General features: G+C 39.4%; 2 protein-coding genes and 1 non-coding gene across 3 annotated transcripts; 2 read left to right on the forward strand and 1 right to left on the reverse strand.

Moving 5' to 3' along the window:
• Positions 1-845: 845 nt before the first annotated feature.
• On the reverse strand, positions 846-917 carry trnae-cuc. Its single transcript has one exon. It is a non-coding gene; the product is annotated as a tRNA-Glu (tRNA).
• A 424-nt stretch (positions 918-1,341) lies between these two features.
• ice1 (KIAA0947-like (H. sapiens)) lies at positions 1,342-13,399 on the forward strand. Its single transcript, XM_040013051.1, is given in 22 exon segments — positions 1,342-1,576; positions 1,855-1,990; positions 2,176-2,234; positions 3,303-3,414; positions 5,227-5,303; positions 5,543-5,580; positions 5,667-5,749; positions 5,884-5,960; positions 6,102-6,139; positions 6,248-6,330; positions 6,938-6,974; positions 7,115-7,171; positions 7,290-7,373; positions 7,485-7,834; positions 8,226-9,086; positions 9,088-10,869; positions 11,175-11,337; positions 11,604-11,764; positions 11,846-12,036; positions 12,196-12,296; positions 12,392-12,490; positions 12,717-13,399. Coding segments are annotated over 22 exon segments (4,899 nt in total). The 5' UTR covers positions 1,342-1,448; the 3' UTR covers positions 12,899-13,399.
• Positions 13,400-14,132: 733 nt separating this feature from the next.
• LOC120722180 (terminal nucleotidyltransferase 4A-like) lies at positions 14,133-22,259 on the forward strand. Its single transcript, XM_040013050.1, has 12 exons — positions 14,133-15,071; positions 15,177-15,300; positions 17,677-17,723; positions 18,462-18,582; positions 18,658-18,765; positions 18,877-19,005; positions 19,171-19,384; positions 19,699-19,825; positions 19,939-20,063; positions 20,184-20,368; positions 20,572-20,700; positions 20,837-22,259. The coding sequence occupies exons 1-12, from the start codon at positions 14,380-14,382 to the stop codon at positions 21,296-21,298; spliced, it is 2,463 nt and encodes an 820-aa protein (XP_039868984.1). The 5' UTR covers positions 14,133-14,379; the 3' UTR covers positions 21,299-22,259.
• Positions 22,260-23,527: the final 1,268 nt, after the last annotated feature.

Raw genomic sequence — 23,527 nt, forward strand, 5'->3', positions numbered from 1 at the left:
TGTGTATTCAAGATAGGGTTCAGACAGCTTCCCGTGGATTTAAACAAGAGTTGACTGAGACAAATTTATTAACAGCAGAGATTGTATGTCATAGACAGTCACTGTCTCTGTTTGACTGCATCTGTTTGAAGAGTGTGGCTCCTTTGCCTTGAGGCAACTCAGAAGGTTCAGTCAGAGGGTCTTTCCATCATGATGGCATTTACAACGGTGTCTTCAGGTGTTTCTTCTTATGTTGAAATTGATAGAACTTTCAAGAAGGAGAACACTAGAAATCTTCATTTATTAAAAAATATGACATTAACACTGAACTCCAAAGTGGTATTTTAAAAAAAAAAACTTGAAATTATGATACCTAACAAAAGTACTAGTTTAGTGTGTGGGTTTGAGAAGGAGCGAGAGCAGTGCGACAACTGTTATTAGTACAATAGCACCCTCTGCTGCCTATATCTGCTAACTAATAATAATATAATGTCAAAATATGTGATATATGGTGCTTGGGATTGGTGGGTAACATGCATTTTTTATGTTGCAACTTTGTATTTGTAAATGAAAATGGAGTGAGTGCAACGTTCTGTGTCAGTAAATGGGTTTGGGGTATTGATTAATATTTTTAATATGACGCTAAATATTCTTTATATTAGATTTTTGAAGAATAGGCAACTATTTAGCTGAATAGCAGAGTAACAGTGCTCTTGGACTTGGTAGGAAATGGGAAATGGAGTAAATCCCAGCTTCTCTGTGTTATAACTTGACAACCAGTCAACTCCTTGTTCTTTACTGCAAGTGTAGTTTAATGTGTTGCAATGATTTTGGGAAGCTATACAGGGACGAAAGAAAAAGCTGAGTTCCCTGACCGGGAATCGAACCCGGGCCGCGGCGGTGAGAGCGCCGAATCCTAACCACTAGACCACCAGGGAGTGATATCAACGTTGAGAACCTGAATAATGAAATAGCTTTACATCCCCCCTCAATTGTTATAAAGGTTTACTGTTATTTGTGTTTTGTAGGACTTTGAAGACAAAACAGTCTGACTACCTAACAAATTACAGTTCTTCCACCTTAATAACATTCAGAGTCAACACGTGGACATTACGCAGGAAAAAAAAATCACGTGACCAATATTCCGTGACATTATTATCATGAAAACGGAATTCAATACGCAGGCTGTGAACTATATTTTAAGTAGCTCAGTAGTTACACGGATAATTCATGGAAAAATATACACATAATACACATAAACACATACACGTAAATATTGAGTGTTAACTTCTTTTTCAAATTTAAACACACGAAGCCAATATGTAGAATTTGTCCAGCAGATGTCGCCACTTTATTGACAGTGGGTTTGACAGAGTGAAAATAGTTTTTTCGGGCTTCGCAAATCTTGGCAAACACTACAACAACAAAAAACATTTAAAACAGACTATATCATGTTATATAACTATATCATGTTAAAACTACAGGAAACGGTTACTCTGGCCTCGTTCATTCCTGATACTTACACAAACAAATTTATTTTGACGAAAACGAGACTGAAATGCCTGAAGAAAAAACTTGAACAACAGGAGGCATCACGGTAAGGAAGCGGTAAAAATTATTTTAATTTCGTACGTACGCGTTACCGATATTCAATTCAATACGTAACTTATGAATATAATATGATTATGCTCTGAACTTATTAGTTAGAAATCTTATATTTCACGGCGACAGGCATTTTGCAAAGCTACCGCTAAAGGGGTCCTTCGCTTGGGTCCTTGGTCAACGTGGGAGACGCGAAAATGTGAAGTTGTTTTGAATATAGAGGAGCCGTCGTGGAATTTGTGACACTAAGATATGAAAGTTTTCCGTTTTCAGAATAAAACGTAAAGGCTGCCTGGGTATCGGTGGGATTTTTCTTACTATGATGCCAGGGGAGAATCAGTCCAAAGCGTTGGCAATCGCCGCGGACGCGACGACTGGAAACTGTCAAAACTGCTCTGTTTTGCAGCAGGTCGGTGATGTTTTGGGGGGCTTTTTTGTTACCGAGAAATCAGTTACAGTGCTTTACATCATCTTTTCGATCCAGATCTTAAACATTATGGAGCGATTTAATGTGTTTTTATCTTGTGGAGTTAACGTGTTGATAAGTATTTACTAACTGTGATGTCCCCTGTTTGTTTTGTTGTCTTTCGTCAGAGTCTGGCTGAATATGTGTCTTCATTCCTGGCACTAAAACAGAAGATAGCGGTTTCAGAGTAAGTACCAACGGGCGGTTATTGCCTTGGTAATATGTCTTACGTTGAGACGTGAACAGGTCGTAGTTGCGGTATTCAGCATACAAGCAAAACTCCTGTGTTTTGATTTGCTCTGAAACATGGCGGCTGTCATCAGCTACAAGCAAACTAGCTGAAATTACAATAATTTGTCCAAAGTTTCTCCCTATGTGCTTTCTAATGGAACTGATGTTCGTAAGTGACTATACATTTACTTGATTTTTTTAAAATAAGTTTTAAAGCCATTTCACAAAGCATTGTTTGTTTGTGAATATAGGATGGAGAGAAGAGGAATGAAAGTCTGTACAAATAAAGTAGAATACATTTGTGTGAATGAGAGACATTGAGAGAAACTGCAAGGAGTAGACTAGGAAAAAGGATGAGTTTTAATGTTTGATGTCAATCATCCAAAGCAACAGACAATGAAGAAGAGAATGCAGGCAGGATTGAGTGGGTGGAGATGACAGAATGATCGCAGCTAGAATGAAAGGAGGTATTTGCAATATGGTAGTGAGATCTGCTATAAGGTATGACTGGCACTGCTGATGATGCAAAGACATGGAAAAGAGAGAGAGAGTGGATATATTAGACAAAGAATGTTGAAGATGAAGTTTCCAGGCAGGTGGAAAAGAGCAAGACCGCAACAAAGTTTGCTGGATGTAGTGATCGAGGACATGAAGTGGTTTGGTGTGACAGAGGAGGATGCTATGGAAGCAGGTGATCAGCTGTGGCAACTGCTAAAGAGAGAAGCCAAAAAAAGATGAAGTCTCGGTTTAAGTAAAACTTTCCATGCCCGTGTTACTCAGATAATTAAGACGGTGATCCTCTCACTTAGACACCTTGATAAATGGTGTGACTGTATATAAAAACTTCTTATCTTTGAAAACTAAGCTTTCATGAACAATATCCATTCACTTTCAGGACATTGTTACTTTATGAAAATTTGTAGAATTAATAAAACATAAAATGTTTTTGGGGTTGTTTTTTGTTCTTTTGCTACATTCAATTGGTTTAACACATGGATCCATGTTCTCAACTTGTTATGTGCAGTGACACAATCAGGCTTCAGCAGCAGCTGGAAGAGCTTCAGATCCGACTGGTTACTCTGGAGAAAAAGACGGCTGATTATGAATCGGTGCAAGCAGAACTGGAAGAAAAGAAAGTAAGCGGTTACACTTTACAATCTTATGAAATGTCCTAACCTGTAATCATATGTCTGATTCTTAATACTGTTTTCACACCAATAGGGCTGCTCGATTATGGCAAAAATGATAATCATGATTATTTTCACTGAAATTGAGATCTCGATTACTTGACGATATTTATTTAACCCTTTAAGACCTACCATAGAACCAAGTCCGCCAGAGCTTATATTATTTTTTTACATGTTGTAGTGCCATTTGTGGGAGCATTTCAAGTTGCTATACAACTGTTATAGCCCATATTTTAATAATATGTATGCATTAAGTCCATAGTAACTACATTAATTGCAAAAAAAGTGCAATAAACTACAAAAAAATTGAAAATCGTTTTTGTTTTTTTTACATATATTTCTACTTAGAGAAATTTAAGAGGTTTATCCCTCAAAACTTTATATACAAAAAAATTGCAAAAAATAGTTTACAACAACAGGAAATTTATTTTGAGTGTCTTCATAGTTTTATTTTGGAGATACAGCAATTTTTATATACTGCAGGAAAAACAAAAAAACAATCCTATGATGCAAATTTGCAAAGAAAACAGCAGGTGCATCAAAATAAACTATTTCCAGCAGTGCAATTAGAGTTCTAAGCATCCCAGAAACTATTCAGAAAAGTCAAACATGACTTATAAAAACACCAGTATAGGCTCTTAAGGCCTACAAGTAAAAAAACTACATTTTCCGCGAAAATGACGTCACTTCCGGTTCCGGGCAGGAAATGGCGGACATGCGATAGTTCGCACTGACGTTTGTTTCACTGTGGGAAGTGTTATGAACAGCTGATCGGATCAGCAAAGCGTGTTTCTGGAATATTATGTTTTTGTTGCTGCAAGCGCTTTTTATGCAGTTTTTGCAAAGCTTTATGTGGAAGGAAACCGTGACCGAGGACAAGCTGATGGCATAAGATGTAAGTACAACTCCTCTGGTTTCATATGCAAAAAAAAATATTGCGCTAGCTTACACGGTTCAGGTTCTACAGGGATTTAAAAATAGTTACACAAAACGGAACGTGCGGCTCTGACCGGCTTTAAAGGGTTAACAATAACAATGTATTGAATAATGACTTTAAAAAATAATATAAAATAGTGTGCAACACCACTGAAGTTTTTTTTTTACCTCTCTTTTCAACCAACGGCAGTCACTCTCCTCTCCAAATAACTTCTGCTTAGCTTTCTGAGCTTCCCTCGGGTCCTCTTAATCAGCGGTCTCCAACCTTTTTTGCACCACGGACCAGTTTATGCCCGACAATATTTTCACGGACCGGCCTTTAAGGTGTCGCGGATAAATGCAACAAAATAAAACTAGTACCGGTACCGAAAAAAAGATTTATTCATAACACACGTGAAAAGACCAAGGAAAACCGAGTTAACAATCAAAACGATAACAAAATAACGCTGAAAACCGATAAAAACCCTGAAAACCAGACATTTCACACCTGAGCCTCAACTCTCGCGGCCCGGTACCAAACGACTCACGGACCGGTACCGGTCCAAGGCCCGTGGGGTGGGGACCGCTGCTCTTAATTGTTGTGACGCGTGTTCGAAATCAGAGAGGTGCGCTGGATTTGCCACACGGAGCAGCGCAAGAGTAAAGCATGAGGGAGGGGCTAATAATCGGCTCAGTCATTTTTAATGATCGTTGAAAGCCCAGATCGTAATCGTGATTAAAATTTGATTAATTGAGCAGCCCTACACACCAAATAATTCACACTCATAATATTTCATTAGTTTCTGGCCTTTGCTGATTATTCACAAATTATTTATTTTTTTACAGAGTGCTCTTGAGGTGTATGAACAACTATCTGAAGAGGTGGAAAAACTGAAGGTGGAAAAAAGCGAGACAATAGCAGAGTATGTACTGGATCCAGTCTCGGTCATAACAGTACAAATAATGTTTTTTGCTTTGGAATTGTTAGTTTTTATTAATCTTCTTTCATTTTGAAGGGATTTTTTTGTTTGTTTATTTTTGTTTTGTTTTTTGGTAAAGCACTTTGTGACACTGGATTTGATAAGCGCTACAAAAGTATTATCATTATTATTAATGTTGTTGTCATTCTAAAATGCTAACGGGTATTTTCCATTTTCATCAGGAACAAAAAGCTTGAAGACCAGCTAAAAAATGTTAAAGGTACTTTGCATTTGCATGGTGTGATTTGTACCAGGGAAGACTTGTAATTGTAATTGATTGAATTTGTCCTAAATTGTCTTTCTTAGATTTGGCAGACAAACAAACACTTGAAAATGCACAGCTGAAAAGAGAAAAGGCTGTGGTGGAAAACGATTTGCTGATATCTCAGGTAAACTAAAGGAATGCTCTCCAAATGAATTGTTTGACCTTAGTTTAATATCATAATTTACAAAAATGCAGCTAGCATTCACAGTAGCTTTACATAAATCTGCTAAAACTCATAAAAAAATGTCACTTGTTTAGACATCCTTGCAGAAGTCTCAGGCACAAGCAGAGCAAGCTGAAAAACTCATGGATGAAAACGCCAAGATGACAAGCACGTAAGAATTTGCACGAGCTGTTGAAATATATGATTAGTCACAGTTTGAGGTTCATCTTCTTCTTTCTTTTTTTTTTTTTGAGCAGAGCTTTTAAAATGAATTGCACTGAAAAAAGGTTCCATGTTGTTTTCTCATCAACAGAAAGGACAGCCTTGAAAGTAAAATCAGAATTCTTGAAGGTATTTAAAATCAAATTTTACTAAATATTTTGTTGCTGTTAATAAGTTCTGAGTCTTTTATGTGTTTGTTTGCTGTCTAAGCTGTGATTTCTTTGATATTTTTTTTAGATTCAGTTTCCCAACAGAAGCATCAAATTTCCCAACTGACCAAAGAGAAGACCATACTAGAGAAAAATATCAACGATCTGCAGGTGCAGTAAAGCCCTTTACAAATGTTATGGAGTAAAATATTTTCTAGTACGATAGACCAGAGTACAGGTTCGACAGCTCTGAGTTTTCAATTCCAGAATAGCCGATGAGAGAAATCCAATGGACAGAGGAATATGAACATATGTCAATGCCGACCATGATGGTTATCCACATAGCCAAAACTCTGGAGCAGAGACAGCTGCATTACTGCATTAGATTACGGCAATATGTCTGTGAAGGTTCTCTGTCATCCAGGTCATTGTGCTGCATTAGAGCCACACAGTGGATGGAGACTACATTTTATTCTGAGCTGATTATAAATCAGTGATATAATTGCTGTCTCCATCCTTGTATACTGAAGACTGGATGATTGTAAAAGCGCTCATATTAGTCAGCTGGTTCAGACGCCGCAGGAAAAGGAGAGTCAAAGAGAAATCAGAGTTTGCTATAGAAAACCTGCCAGCAGCAGGTTAAGTTCAGTCTGTTATCCTGGTAAGAGTTGAAGTTCACTGGCTTTCTGGATCAGAATACTCAAGTTTGCTAGCTAAGCCTGCTTTCTGGAATAGGATCTGACCATTATCTGTGTATAATTTCGTTTCTGTTTTGTAGGTGAGACTGATGAAACTGGAAAGGGAAAGGAACAAAGGTAAAAATCAACAATGAAAATTATTAACGATAATATTTTCAGCATTAAAGGAAACAATAATATTGTCTGTTTAATTTTTAACAGCATCCATTTCCTGACTTAAAATCTGTTTTTAAACAATATCTGAATTATCTCTCAAGATTACAGGAGCACAACAACTCAAGCAAGTGCGCCTGCAGAGCCTAAAATTGACAAAGGTATGCAGCTGTTTACAGATTTTGTGATTTCATTTGAAAAGCTGCGTGCATACACGAACCCCCAAATCGGCCTGATTTTTACATTGTAATTGCAATTATGTTTTATCGTGTGTTGCAGAAAAGTTCCGGATGTTGCTAGAGAACTTGTGGGCATGTGTAGACCCAGAGCAGGAGTCGTCTGTAAACCAGTTGCACTTTCCCGGTATTGTTTGTAACATAACAGCATATACGGTCTTTTCAGTTTGTTTTTCTTTTATTTAACAATTCTACACTTCTACATACACAATATCTTCTTTTATTCTTTTAATTTCAGAGTCCAGAGTTCCTCCTTCCTCTCCACAAGCCACACTGCACTCTCATTTGAGTAAAATGTCCCCGTTTGGTTCTCCGAAGATCAGTGAACCCCACAGTTTCCACATTCCAGCGAAAGCAACTTGTACGCCATTAAACCAGTCTCCTCGCGCACAGGATGCCATCAAGCACAAAGCATCTCTTCAGTGCTCTGGTGAAAGAAAGCAGGCAGGCACTCCAAAAACGAGCAAGCAATCACCTAAGGCACTCAAAACTGCTGAGTCATCTACGGAGATGGACGCATTATCTGTTGAAGAGATTATCAGATTGTTTAAGCCCATGCCTCCCAGTATTTCACCACTTCCAGATTTGGTGAGAATTTGGTTAGATCTAATATGAACGGCTTTTGTTGTTGCTTGTTGATCAAAGTGCTGATTTTCCTGTTTATGGCTTTACACAGTGTTCTGTTTACTGCAGTAGTTTAAAGGAAAGTCTTTAATATAATGTGAAAGTTTGTTTTTGAGAAACGTGTGTATGGTCAGACACTAGTTGAAGTCCTTCTTGGTATCTTAAAAGGTTTCAAAGCTGTAGTGGCTGCACATACCTTTTAATTAGAATTGTCATCAGCTGATAAAACCTGTAAGATTAACTATTTAAAATCAAATACCTTAGAAAGATTACTCTTTGATAAACCTTGTTATTCTTAGGTCATGATAAATATAATATCTTTTAAATTACAGTCTTGCTTTCTTGTTTCCTTCAGAACACTGAGGTGGAATCCATGAAAATGGAGGTTCGAGAAAATGAAAGTCATTCTAAACCCTGTGAGGACCGGCCTGCTCTTAAACAAGAGCAGACCTTACACATTGCAACCTCACCATCAAGTCAAAGGAGTCCAAAAGCAGCTGCACTTCAAATGGAGGAGAATGCAGACTTGTCGGTGGTCGCAGATGAGCGAGAGGGGGAAATTTCCAATGAAAAGGACTTTGAACCAACCAAGTTTGGCGACATTCCTAAAGTTATTGACAAAATCGCTACAGATGTGAGAGGAATACGTCCTCAAAACGACATGCTGATTGAACAGGAGCCATCATCTGCACAGTTATCACCACCATCATCGTCGTTTTCCACATCAAGTTTTATAGGATTGATTGAGGCTGTGCCATTACCTACTGAAAGTACACTTCTATCCTGTAATCCTGGCATCAGTAGAATCTCTAAAAATGAAAATGCCTTAGAAGATGCAAATAGTGATCTCTCAGAGACTGTAACAAGCATGGATGTTGACATGAGCCCTAGTGACATTACTGATAACAAAACAGTTGCTCCTGATGGTGGAGAGTCAGCCCTAATAAGTGACTCTATGGAAGGCATCGTGGCTGCAGCTACACAAAATAGTTCAGACATTGAAAAAAATACTCTGGATTCTTTTAAACTTCAGGACAGTACACGGTCTGGCTGCAAGGACTCTGATATACCTGAACATACTCCAAGTTCATCAGGCAGCAGTGACAGCATCACTGCTGTCTCTAATGAACATCTTGAAGAGAAATTGGAAGTTGATGAAAGCATCAAACTTCTTGGGAAAGGAGGATGGGAATGCACAGAGGACTGCAGAAGATGATGTGGCAGCTTTGCCTGCATCATCAACCTGTAATAATATACCTCCACCCCCTACATCTCCGTTGTTAAAGAAGGAAGACGACCAGTCCGGTGCTGATCAGGAATCTGGCCTCGCAAATGTTGAACCTTTTAGAAAAAAGGATGCTGACATAGAAATAGTTACCAGCTTCCAAGAAACAAATACTATAAACTGTGAATCTTTGAAAGAAAGTGCACATTCTCTTTGCAAGCGAGTGAGTCCTTCCTGCCTTTTACCCTCTATAAAGCTGCAGGCTTTGGATAGTCATCCTGGAAAATTGAACGTTGATGTTAACATAGACCACGTCTCAACAAACAAACCAATTCCTTTTCCATATTTAGAGAAAGAATGTGACATTGAAAAAGCTACTGTTGAAGATCTTCCTCAGCACAAAGTACACACCAGTAGTAGTACGTCATTGGAGACGATGCCTGATTCCCCAGAGACAAATACTGTAAACTGTAAAGCTTCAAAAGAAGATAGACATTCTCTTTGCAGGCAGTTGAGTCCCTCATGTCTTTTGCCCACTGTAAAGCTGGCATCTTTGGACACTCAGCCAAACCCAGGAATATTGGATGCTGATGTTCAGACAGAAATTATTTCAACAAACATACAATCGCCTTCTTTCAGTTTAGAGGAACAAGGTGTCACCAAAAGTGCTACTAATGAAGACCAGGCTCAGGATAAAATGAATGGAGGTGATACTACTCCATTAATTCAGAATCCTGCCACAGAAGGAAAAGATAAATCTTTGGACTTGCAAACGGTAGAGCCTGAAAATCTAATAAGAGAGGAAAAAACTACCTCAGGAGAAAGTTCAGCTGAAGCTCAGGCTCCAGAGTGCATAAGCAATGTTCGTGGCGAAATGGGTCCTCCACTTCCTCGTCTCCTTACCCCTTTGAAGACTCCTCCGAAGGCGAACAGATCTATCAACCCAAGGCAGGCTATTGGGAAACTATTATTTCCTTCACCCATGGATGGAATTGAATCTCCTACTTCACCTACTCAGACTAACAGAACACCGAACCGTCATCAGCTGAGTTCTTTATCCACAAACAGCCCACTCCCTCTAAATGGAGTCCCCTCATCACCACTTCAGTTCGGCTCTGCCACGCCTAAACATGCTGTGCCAGTCCCTGGTCGCCTGCCTTTGACAGCAGTGAGTTCTTCTCCTTCATCATCCTCAACGACACCATCTCAGGAGAATTCCATGAGATTTCTCGACACCATGTATCCAGAGCTCTCTGCCCGGGCTCGTACTCTGAGCATTCTTAGAGGCAATGTCAATCTCAACATTTGCTCATCCGAGGGCGGAACATTACCGATAACCGACAGTCAGAAGTCTAGCTTTAAAACTATAAACTCCACTTCAACGGCCTTCACAAAGACTGAAGTGAGGGGAGAAAAAAGGCCTGCCATCGGTATGCTGCAGCCTAAAAGCAGTAAATGTCTCAGGCTTGATCAGGCTGCTGGTGTGACTCGCAATCAGGTGCTTGCCTCCTCTTCAAAAAGTGGAGACGACACCTCATCAGCCCAGAATCCGACACTAGAACAGCCGAAAACTGAGACAACCTCTTCAACCCTGAAATCTTTAGAACATCCACAGAAAAATCTCATAGTTAACTCTTTAAGGAAAATTGAAGACCAGTGCTTTGATCTGCTGCCTGTGATCCGGAGCCATCTGCATGTTGGTAACCTTCCCAAAAAGCCTGTCTTAAGAGATGAGGAGAAGGAGGTCATCGCTGAAGTTTGCCAGAGCAACTCAGTTAGTAGACTGTTTATTGTTCTTACATTTTTTTTATCTTTTAATTTCTGGTTGGAGGATCTACTGGGCTGAAAATAAAATAATCGCACTCTACTGCTACAATGCTTTTTAATAACCCTTTTGTCAGTAAATGTATTACCTCCTTCCTGTTTGTAAATTTTGCCACATACGAGTATGAAGGTAGTTTCATGTCAGCAAAATTAAGCAATTAGTTCACATCTGCCTCTCATCAAAATGTCTGACGAGTAAGAAGGTTCTTTGTGTGTAATTTGACATTTTTCTGTCTCTCTTGGTTTACACTTTAGGCAGATGACATGATTGTGGCCATCCTGAACAAACTGAAAGCTGGGAAAATGGACCTGAGTCGAAACTATGTGCAGGCCCTCTGCAGAGTCTACACTGGGCTCTGTAGGCAGAGGAGAGATGTGGAAAAGGCTCGTGTCCTGGCCTACAGCCTCCTAATAGAAGGTGAGCATTTTATGTTGTTCCATATTTATAAAAGCTTTACACAGCTTTTCTACACTAACATGGTTTTATTTAAAAATAATTCTAATGACCGTTTAAGAGAACTTGTATACGTGATAGCTAATTTGATTTTTGGTGTTTAACTGGAAAACATAGTGATGGCATGGAAAGCTAAAGTTAAAGAACTACCTCTACTCGTTGTGATGTATTACTTAAGCTTATTTGTAGTCAATATTGCTATTATTTTCTTTATTTCATCCTTTTTGCAGATTTTCCAGATTCTGCGAAGCTGATTTTATTTATGGTGACAACATGGCCCAACCTTCTCACACACACCAGTTCTCTGTCCCAAGCCATTCATGCCGTCACCAAACTAAGAGCATCAGAAGAGCTTCTCAGCTGCCTTTTAGCATTTCTTGGCTGGAACAAGGTATTTTTTGATTACGAGTATGCACTCTTTAAATCAAGTAGTGTGTGCCCTCTTAAACTTATTCTTCCCATATCACTACAGACTCCTCCCTGTGACATTGACGAGCTGATCTCCAGAACACTTTCTGAGATCAGATCGGGATCAAATTTGTCCTTCACAAAACACAGTCGGTACGGGGAGGACCTTGGAGCCGAGGCTTGGGAACACGTCTATGCACTGCACCTGCTTTGTACAAACAAGAAGTGGAAGTGGACCTATGATAATTTACTAGGGTATGTTATTTTGTTTTTCTGTCTTGTACTAATAATAATAATGTGAGGGTTTTGTTTTTTGTTTTTTATGTGACTTGCAAATAAGATGTAAAAAGCCATGTCCAACATGGCTCCTGAAGGCACATAGCTTCTGCTTAACTTGTTCATTTTCTTTGACAGCAAGGAGTTGTGGCCACTGATGAACAGTTGGGTAACACAGCCAAGACAGCAACAACAGCCCATCTCTGATGTGGCTGTCGCTACTGTGCTCAGACTCATAGGTCAGATGTTTCCTAAATTTATTTGGTTATCAAGCTTTAAGCTGGAGGGATTTGTTGGAAATTACATTAAATGAATTAAATTGTTTTTGTAATAGGATGCCTTGGTCAGCTGGGGCTGAAGGAGAAGTGTAATTCTACTGTGGTCACTATTGCCAATGTCATCAATACATTTGGTAGGCATGGACCAACTGAAGGTAGGAAATAATTGCATACTGAAGGGAATACAATGTTTTTGTTAACATGGTATCTCTTTAATTTGTGTAGTGTTGATTTAAGCAAGATTTATATTTCTCTGTCTCAGACATGTTAAAGCACATTTGCCCATCTGTATTTTCTGTGCCATTAAGCACATGCTGATTTGCTGCTAAAAGGAAGGGTTTCATGTAACAGTTCTAATTATATTATGTCACATGTGTGCAGGTGTGCCATGGGAGGTGCAATTAGCAGCCATCTACTGCATCTATGACCTGTCTCCATGTAACCCCAAACAAGCCCTGGAAGCTCTTGCAGAATGGAGAGGAGAAACATCTCAAAGTGTCCCTCCTGCTGTCACTAGCTGCATTAACCAGCTAGCCTCTATTTGCAGACAAGCCAACAGCTAAAGTGCACAAATCCACAGACATGACAGTCTGTCCCCTTTTTTTGGAAACAGACGCATAAATTGGCGCTGATTTAAACTTACCGGGTGACTCACAAGCAGTTATAAATTGGTGGTTCTAAAATTTTAAAACGTCCAGCAGACTGCTTTTTTGTTTTAATTTTTTTATGTGCACTTCTACTCTAAAATTATATAAAAATGTTTATATTTCTGAATTTTGTAGCAGTTTTTGTTTTTTAAATTGAAACTTTGCCTGTAGCAAATGTACTGGTATAACTTCTGTTATACTCAGATTAATGCTGTAAAGTACTGTACAGTGTGTATATGTGTGGTGTTGCTGTGTATGTTTTTCTGCTGAAGTTTACAGTTGTAGCATCAATGTCTGTATTCATGAAAAATAGGATTGCCAAAGTAAATATGTTGTACAGTTAAATGCTTGAGAGATTATTTAATTGTTTTTTTTGGGGGGGGGGGCGGTTTTCAAATTAAAATGTCCGCATTTGGATCCAAGTTGTGTTCATTTGCTGCAGTCTCTGTTAACCTAGGTCTTCTCAGTGATGTGTACATACTTCAAAGCTATTGGGAATGCTGCATACTATCGGATCAGCTTGTTATTTTTATAAAAAATTAGCTTGAAACTAAAAAAGTAAAACGTTCACAGTTTGATGAACAGTGAGGTTTATTTTGCAAACGTCAGGACTCGTTAAAATAGAGTAATACCCGAGGACTACTAAACCACTACAACAATCATGTTTTATCTTACCCGGTGTTCAGATTTATCAAACGTGGAAATTTTGTAAGAGCTGCCATTTCCGGGGCTGCCTATCAAAATAAAATCTACAATCGCTCGATAGCCACATTCATCATAACGTTCAAGCTCATACTTCTTTTTTTAACCTCCATACAATTTGTTATGATAGGAGCAGATAATCGTAGAAGTTTTATAAATCAAAACTATTTTAGTCGTTGATAGTGGGAAATATTTTAATAGAAACAAAAGCATGCTTTGTGCCAAATCTAAGAATAGCAACAACAGAAAGAACGCCTTAACTGGAAATAATAATAATGATGATAATAAGTAGCTCGTATTATTTTCTTTCTTTTTCATTTACTTTTAGTGCGTCAAAATAAATAATTAAATTTAGTTAAATTTCAAGGGACCAGCTTCCGTTCTGTGAGGCCTGTATATTGTTAGCTTTACCGCTCTCTCGGGGCTGAGGGGTGTGTTCAAAGATTTAAATCCCTCAGACATGCGTAGATGCTGAATGCTACTGGGTGCGCCATATTGCTGTTTTACTAGGGTAGTGGAGTTAGCGAAGCCGCTTGGAAAACCAAACCCGTTTCCGGACATGAAACCCTGAGAGGATAATAAGTGAATAAGCGCGGTAGGATTTTTTTAGTTTTCTTGACTGCAGTGTGTTTCATTTGTTACATTGCTTGCCATTTTAAGAAGAGAAGAGGGGTTCCCGTTAAACTCTGAGTCCAATGGATCCCAGGACCGCTTGGATCCAGCCGGAGCAGAAGGTACCTGCCAGTACCCTGTGGATGCACATTTGGGGAACCCCTCAGGAATTCGGAGCAGGCTCCGGTATCGACAGCCGCCTTCAACAACAACGTAACTTTGCAGCGCAGAGCGCAAACTCCACGGACTCACGCGGTGAGTATTGCAGAAATGTAGCACCGCCACCGATGGTAGTGTTGGGGAACCTGTCGAAGCGAGACGGCAGCGGGGAGAGGGGAAGTGTCCGGAGGAAGGGCTCGTTGTCGCCGTCCTCCTCCTCTTTGGACTCGGAGGCCGAGAGTTCCTCGCCCTCTGGTTCCTGCCTGCACATCGACAATTTGAGCGTTACAGAAGAGGCTAACCAGTTCTTGCACTACGGCAAGCAGGAGTTGAAGGAGAACAGTCTCCGACAGCAATACCCTCTAACCCCTTTTCACACTGTTCAGCAACACTGGCGCAGCATGCAACAATCTACCGACCACACCCCCCCTGGGATAAGAAATCAGCATGGGAACAAGCACCACTATCAGACACATTCATCCAGCCGCAGGAAGCACCTGAACAGGGCCAACACTTTCCACGGCATCAACCCCCTCCTGTGCTTCGACTCCAATGGACATCCAGACTCTAATTGTAGCCCGTGGAAAACCAGGCGCTACAGCCAGGGCATCAATGGGTAAGGAAAAGGAGGGAGGGGGTATGGACAAACTTTTCTTTTATCCAAATGCAGTGTTTCACCATAGATGTGCTTCTGGTTTACACTTTATTTCCGTCTTTTTAGTCTTCACGAAGAGATTATGGACTTCTTCAGCTTCATGTCACCAAAACCAGAAGAAGAGTCAATGAGAAGGGATGTAGTGAACAGAATAGAGGGGATTATCAAAGATTTGTGGCCCACAGTACAGGTGAGTGTCACCAGCATAGATGTTTACCCGTGCACACCTTTTGGACAGGTAACTATGGTGTGGGGTGGGGGTTTGGATGCTCAGTTTTACATACTTTTGTTTTTGTGATGTGCTGCCAACCCTCTCATAAGCCAAGTATGTTGGCTTATGAGTATCAGAGTAGCTTCTTAAAGTTAATCAAGAGACAAGCTGATGTTAGATTCTTGTTAAATTCAGGAGTACTCCTCCCTGCTTCCAGAGTAACACTGAACACACGAGTCAGATATATTTGGAAAAAACTAACCTTTACTCCCACTCTTTGTCTGGCATCCAAATGTTCGGACACATGCTAGAACAGAAGGGATATTTCAACCGTAGGTACTTGTAAGCCTGAGGAAGTACAGCGATGACCCCAATCAAGCGTTTTTTACTGCCTTGGTCACAATAAAGGCCATCTTTTTGCCCTGCACTTAACCTTATGAGAATCCAATTTCTTTTTTCTTTCCTGTTGGTGTATTCAGTAATTTTTTTTTTTTTTTTTTTTTTTTTTATGGTTATAATTATGCAGCTTGTTTTTGTTTGTGATGCCCTGCATAAATCAGGCCTATGATTTTCATGGTTTCAGCAGTCATTACGTTTGGCACTTTACTACATTTGTGTGTCCTGCTTTATGCAGAAGGCAGTCAGCAGCATAGTTTACGCTATATGTCCAAACAGACTTGGCCAGATGTAATCATTCATTCATATTGCCTGCATTCCCAAAGTAACATTAGTAAATTATTTTCCGTTGTATACTGCCAACAGAGTGCACTCTGTAACAAATGGCTCTTTTTTTTGAGGGGGTGGGGTTCACATTATAAACATTTTGAACTAATCCTGGCCCACAGAAATCCCACTGGGCCTCACTGTGAATTGGATTCTTTTCCTTTCTTTTCTCTGAAGATCATTCTGTGTTACTCCTCCTATCCCTGGTGGTGATTTTATTTTATTTTTTTCTTTTCTAGAAACCAGACATTTACAGAGGCAATAGTTTTATTGCACATCTTGACTAATACATAAAATTAGTGTATTTTGACCATACACTGTATGTAGAACAGTAGAAAGCCTGGTCAACAAGCTGGATACATAAACTGTGGATGCAGCACAGATACAGATATCTGCAAATCAGTGCTATGTAAAAGACTCAGAAATATTAGAGTTCTGCTCAAGTAAGACTGGAGTTAAACCTTCTTGGGTGTGCTGCCCCACATAGCAGTGCAGCTGGCTTGGCCTTTACTTTTTTTACTGAGTTTTATTGTTTTTACTAAGTCAAGAATTGGCCATATTTGCAGAAGGGTAGAGCACAAAGTTGTCACCTAATGCTAGCAGGCTTGGATGGCAAGCTGTGTCCAGACTGTATTGTTGCACACTCAGAGACACCTGCTAAGTAATGAATATTTATTTATCCAAATAGCTTAAAACTACACAAAAAGATTGCAAGGTCAAATTTAGTTTGAAAATCCTTTTTTTTTTTTTTTTTTTTTTTTTTCCCAAAATCATAAATAACAGCTTGCTAAACGGGAACTTCTGCTACTTCTGTCAGCAGTTAAATCATCCGTAAACACTAGTGACATAGTTCCATTGGCAGCCATACATGCTGGTGCCATGATGTTGCTTCCACCATGCTTGTCAGCTGATGTGTTATGCTTCAGTTTGCCCTTCTGCATACTTTTCTCTTCCAATCTTTCTATACAAGTTAATCGTGAATTAATTTTTCCTGAAGTGAGCAGCCTTTTTTTTTTTTTCTTCTTCTCTTTAGATATTGTCTGGTCAAGTCTAATTTTGCCATGTTATCGAGTGTATGATTTGAGCCTTGTTCCATACCCTCTGTATTCATGAAGGTCTCTCTTGATTGTTGACCTTGTCAGTTGATAGACTTGCCTCCTCGAGAGGACTCAGATGTTGTGAAGTTTTTTTTTTTTTTTTTGATGGTTTTTTTTTTTTTTTTTTATCTTAACCATCAAACTCTGTCATCCCCAGCCTGCGCTGGTCTTTCTCTTTTTGAATGACGTGCTTGACTGTTGATTCGGCCTCTTCTAAACGTTTTGCCATCTCTCTGATGTGTTGATTTTGGTTTGTCAGTTTAATGATGTTTACATTCAATGACCAGCTACCAATTAAGTTCAGCACTTGAAATAAATAAACTAAACAAAAATTACTTTATTTTTAATAACCCACTGTGGTGGTGTATAAAGGGAAAAACAGCCACGTATGGCCTTAATTGTAACTACACTGATGTCTTTATTTTATTTTATTTTTTTAAGGTTCCACATTGTCAGCTCAAAATCAAGGTCAAGCTAGCAAATACCTCAGATATGCTTATGGCTCTTGAAACCAAACCTATGTTGTCCTCTGCAGGTGGAGATATTTGGCAGCTTCAGCACTGGAGTTTATCTTCCAACAAGGTAACATTTGTTGCATTACCGTTGCCGTACACTCTCACCTTACACGGGCTACTTGTAAAATGCGCTGCTTTTTAGGAAGTGGGAGCACCTTTTTTTTTTTTTTTTTTGTCAGTATTAAAATGCCACGCTGCATTCAGTGTTCATTCTGCTAGAATTTACACTGAACTAGATGCTGTTTATTATAGTTTTTTATGTATGCATTGTATTTCTCAAGGTCTTGTCCTGAGAGTTGAGTTACAGAAATGAAGTGTTGAGGGGGAGTGACATTTCAGCAAATATGCAGGAGTTTAAAATATTCAGCAGCCTTATTTGGAAACATTGTATCGCATTAGCAAATGAAGTGATTTTTGGAGTGAGTACATACAGCATCTGTTTTGTGCAATGGTTGTTTTCATTGGATTCACATAATACTCACTCAGCAATGAAAATTAAACTGCCTGAACAATTAAATATTGGTTATGAAATAAAACTGTCTTTCTAACATGTGTACACAAACCAACAGGCAGAGATCACTGTTGCTTTCTTTATTATTTGTACATATGCTATGTAGTCAAAAGCCTTTTTGTTGTGCAGATAAGATTGAAGTTTTATGACTGGAACATGGTTACAGTAACTTCTCTTTTGTCTTGTTGTAGCTTTTTTTTTTTTTTTTTTTTTTAAATACATTTGGTGTGTGTCTGAGAGACGTGTAAAGAAACAGTTTGAAATTGTGTTGCTTTCATTCTGCTGCGTCCTTAGTGACATTGACCTGGTGGTGTTCGGAAAGTGGGACCGTCCTCCGCTGCAAGAACTGGAGCAAGCCTTAAAAAAACACAATGTGTCCGGCTCACATCCCATCAAACTCCTTGACAAAGCTACAGTAAGTCGAGAGAGAATCCTGGCTTTTTAATTTTGGCATTGCCAAATTGTGAACTAATTCTTGACATTTCCTTAGGTGCCAATCATCAAGCTTACAGACTGTGAAACACAGGTCAAAGTGGACATCAGCTTTAATGTAGAGACTGCAGTCAAAGCAGCACAGTTCATCAAAAGCTACCTTAAAGTAAGCCTTTAACGACGGACTTTTTTCTCTTTTTAAAAAAATGAGTTTGTGTAAATGATCGTTTTGTTTTACTGCTAATATGTTTTATTTTTATTATTTTTTTTCTTGTAGAAGTACCCCGTTCTGCCACCCTTAATCTTCGTTTTGAAGCAGTTCCTGTTGCAGAGAGAATTGAATGAAGTCTTCACTGGAGGCATTAGCTCATACAGTCTTATACTAATGGCCATCAGCTTCCTGCAGGTACACAATGATGCTCATCAGCAAAGTGATTAGTTCCAGAGTTGATAATAACTACACTCTGGTTTATTTAAAATAAAAACATTTTGTAAAAGTTGACCAAAAAGTTGTTAAAATGTAAAGTGTTACACAGCAAAGGTAATAAGTTCTTTATGTCCTGCTAATCAGCTACACCCTCGGATAGACACGAGCCGTCCCAACATTAACCTGGGCATCCTGCTGATTGAATTTTTTGCACTGTACGGCCGTGATTTCGACTACATTAAGACCGCCATCAGAGTGAAAAATGGAGGAGCCTACCTGTGCAAGGAGGAAATGCTCAAAGAAATGGAGAATGGAAACAGACCATCATTGCTCTGCATAGAAGATCCAGTCCAACCAGGTCAGACTAAAATAAAGAAAATGTTCAAATGTGTATAGAATTTGTACAAGACATTACTGCAAAAGCAAAAAAAAACAGGTATTTATTGGCTGCTGGAAGGGCAATCCAAAGTGAAGGGAAATAAAAATGTTAAAGAGCTGCAGTATAATCACCTTTGTGTTCAGTAACAATAAAAGTTGGGCAGAGGAGGCAAATGAATGTTGTACATCCCAAAACATTTGATATATGAACGCCAAAATGTGTCATGCTGTTAGAGTCCGTCTTGTAATGCTCAACTAATCGAGTGTGTGCGTGTGTGTCTGTGATCTTCACAGGCAACGACGTGGGCAGAAGTTCATATGGGGTTCTGCAAGTCAAGCAGGTTTTTGACTTTGCCTACATGGTACTAAACCATAGTGTTTCTCCACTTTCACGTGCATACCCTAACAAAGACTGTGACAGGTTTGTGCCAACCCACCCCCTCCTAATCATAAGGAAAGTGTAACCTTTCCTTATGAGTTTAATCTTTACAGTGTTTCTCTAAGTAGTCATATTTTACTTTCTCTATGTTGCAGTCCTCTGGGAAGACTCATCAAAGTCAGCCAAGAGGTCCTGAAATACAGGGACTGGACAATCCAGAAGTGGGGTGCCAAGCAGTATGCCAAGCTGGGAAACCACAGAATGTTGTCTTCAACTTCTGGTTAGTGCCTGCTTCGCGTAACATGAGCTGGAGTTCAGTTTCAATAACTGATGTTGCTGAAAAGAGGAAAATGTGTCAAATATACCCAATGCAGTCTAACCGTAATCTGTCTGGTCCTAGATGTTGAGGTTTGTGAACAGGATCTGGCCAGGCTGATGCTGGGTGGGGATCAAAGAGACGCATCCTCCCCGCTCAGTGCCGACTCCCCGTCACCATCTCCAGTTTTCGTTAACAGCCCCCATCACCGTTTGTCCTCATCCTCTGCTTGCTCGCTCTCCTCTTCTTCCTCTTCGGGAAGTGACATAGTAAGGGCAAATATTCTTTTCTTCATTTTACCAAATTATTTGACAACCACTTTGGCACACAAGGTGGCAATTCAAAATATGTAAAGATAAAGCACATAGACAAAGCAGCTATAATGTTCCATCACAACTTGATCATAGTCCAAATGTTTAAGGTTTTTCTCTTGTCAGTGTGGCTTTCTTAACTTGTATATGGACATTCCTAGGAATCTGAATCCCCTCACGGCACCAATACTACTGTCCAATTCCATCCCCTGACCTTCCAGTCAATGTTTCAGATGACTACTAACCTGAGGACTGCGCATCCAGCAGGCTTTATTCACACAATGCATCAGGTCGGTCTGTTTCTTCATACTGACATTTATATTTCAAAAGGCAAAGTCCAATTTTTTTTTTTCTTTTCAAATGCCCTTTAATGCTTTAAAAGAATCCCAAATTCAATCTTTTTCTTTTTTCCCCACGATTTTTCAGATCCAGATGTCCCTCCCAGAAAACATAGCCATCCCCCATCTCTCCGATTGCCGCTTCTACCACGAGACTCCTCCTTCCATCGGCGTTGTGCACCGTCAGTCGCCACAAGCCGCACCACAAACCCCTCAAATCTCACAATACATGAACTCTACCAGCCCTCTCCTAAGTCCCCACCACCACCAACAACAACTTCACCACCCTCAGGTAGGAGGACTGCAGAGCCGCTCTTATGCCATGGGATCCAATTCCCACGGTTCACTGGAGCATCCCAAACTTGTCTTCAAGCACAATCAGTGCAGTAACCTCCAAGGCCAAAGTCACGTTAACTTCAGTCCTCAGCGCAGATTTGTTCCCCAAGTTCATAACGCTACATGGGGTTTCAGGAACCAGCAGCAGTACGGCCGTAACGCCTGTCGACGCAAAAAGAAGGACAATCTTCCTGCCTTGAACCAAATCAGATGAAAGAATACACCTACAGTATTTGTCCCAACTGGTTTCTGAAGGCCTCTCTACAACCATCAAAGTGATCATGTGATGATACTTTTCTTTTTTGAAATCTTGATACGGGAGGCTGTCAAAAATGCACCTTATCGTGCTAGCATTCCCAAGTCAGTTCACTATGCCGCACACTTCTCGTCCGAAAACTGAATTTAAATCCATGACTGAACTCATTTTGTTACATCTGTCTGAAGTCAGAAGCCCCTCTCTCAATGTGACTCACACCAGCACAGACTTGATTGAGGATTTTCCAGACTTCACCTTCTCATCAGTGTTACTTCCTAGTTTACTGAGCAGCTCAAGTCAAGTAGAGTTTCCATGGAACTCGGACCTTTTTGAACATCGTGTGCCATTTTACTGAACTGGTTCATCGAGCCTGGCATCTCTTGAACTTTTGACTCTTGTCGGGGCCCATCTCATCAGGTTTGGGGGCTCATTTGATCTTGTGAATGCAACACCCTATTAGCTGAACTCTTCATGAAGAGCCCCTACAGCTAGGGCTATTACTACAACTTGTACTCTGGATCGAAGCACTACCTTTCTACCTATGCAGCTCAACGCTGACGGTGTTTTTGGTGTGACGGCACAAAAACGGACCTTATCGCAAGTGCTCAAACTGTGATGACTTGTTTGAATGTACGAAGTGTTTTGTGTGTGTGTGTGTTGGGCATCATCCGTTGTCTGCTTCCCCCTCTTTTTTTTTTTTTTTTTTTTTTTTTAATTAAATTGGGTGGTTATTGTGTTTTAAAAACTTTTTTTTCCCTCACCAATGTCTCCTCCCCCCACACACATTAGCACCTCTGTGTTTTGTTCTGTACTGTAAACATTGCCACCTTATATTATGTCTGTTGCATTTCTGTGCAATATTGACCAGTTTTTTTTAATTTATTCCACTCTTTTTTTTTTTTTTTTTTTTTTTTTTTTTTTTTTTTTATATATAAAAATAAGGGAGTTCTCGCCACTATAAGGTTGGTTTTTATTTTAGCCTACATTGATCTGTGCAATAGGATTTGAGGGCCTAGGACTGTCTGTTTACAGCTTTCCAACACAAGAGGGAGCTAGGGTGTAATGTGAGAAATGTGCCAAAAATCCCATGATGCCAACACATAACTATTGTGTCATTTACCATTGATTTATGATCACTTGAAATTTTCCCAACTGTCCAAATATAGCTCCTCCCACCACTGGTTCTCATTTTAAACGTATCACTTAATTTGGGGGTTTGTTTTTGCTTTCTTCATTAGTATTTCCTCTTGATGGGCTGTGTTGGGGGAAATGCACCTTTTTAGCAGTGTTATATCTTGTTAGTTCAAGAAAAGTTGGTGCTATTTATTACCAGCAAAGTGCTTGTTTTCTTGCCTTATATCCTTTTTGATTCTGTTAAAGCAACAATGTAACTGCCTTTCTAAATGACCAAATCTGACCCTCCTCCATTACGTATTCAGAGCCTTTTGTGTTTTGTCAGTGGCAACAAAACTGTTGGACTTTTATTTTTGCCATACAGCTTGTAGATGTAAGCTCTGAGAGCAGACTCCGATCGCAGTCAGTGATTGTTAGCATGAGCAGCATGTCCGTGAGGTGTGTGGGGTTTTCTTTTTCCCTAAATTGATAAGAATAGTTGATTTGTGCAAGAGGGCCTCGTATTTTTTCTAGAGGTTTTCCTCTGCCATCTTTAAAGTCAGTATTTCAAAGACCGTTTCACAGCTAAAGTTTACATAGCGACTTGTGCTTGGCAAACCAGAGATTTATTGTTACAAGACTTTTGGCTGAGGCAAGAGTAAAAATCACTTAAAGTCTCGTGTTTCGAAAGTCAGATTATTGTAACATGCCGTGTACCAAACTGATGGACACATGATGCTGTCAGCTTTTTTTTTTTTTTTTTTTTTTTTTTTTTTCTCCAGTGCAGCTTTTTAGCAATATGTTTAAACGATAATCTAGGTTGTTACATGAACCAAATCTCCCCCCAGCTCATTCCTTCCTGTACATTTAATGGCTGGTTGTATTGTGTAAACTGACTTTTTTTTTTTTTTTAATTTTTTTTTTTTTTTTTTTTAAATACAATTTTTCTATTTTTTTAATAAACATTTTAGAATTCCAAAAGTCATTTGTGTGTGAGAGAGAGAATTTGTGGACTATACTCAAAAAGTGACTGTGTCCAAGGAAACGCACTAATTCAGTTTTTCTCTCAATTGC

This window comes from Simochromis diagramma, unplaced genomic scaffold (assembly GCF_900408965.1).
Source record: "Simochromis diagramma unplaced genomic scaffold, fSimDia1.1 OVJJ01000618.1, whole genome shotgun sequence".
In the NCBI taxonomy this organism is placed as follows: Eukaryota; Metazoa; Chordata; class Actinopteri; order Cichliformes; family Cichlidae; genus Simochromis; species Simochromis diagramma.

Coding starts and splice junctions, on each gene's coding strand:
- LOC120722180 (XM_040013050.1), top strand. CDS start 14,380: ATGGATCCCAGGACCGCTTGGATCCAGCCGGAGCAGAAGGTACCTGCC. Junction 19,006..19,170: donor TGGCCATCAGCTTCCTGCAG/GTACACAATGAT, acceptor CCTGCTAATCAG/CTACACCCTCGGATAGACAC. Junction 19,385..19,698: donor AGAAGATCCAGTCCAACCAG/GTCAGACTAAAA, acceptor TGATCTTCACAG/GCAACGACGTGGGCAGAAGT.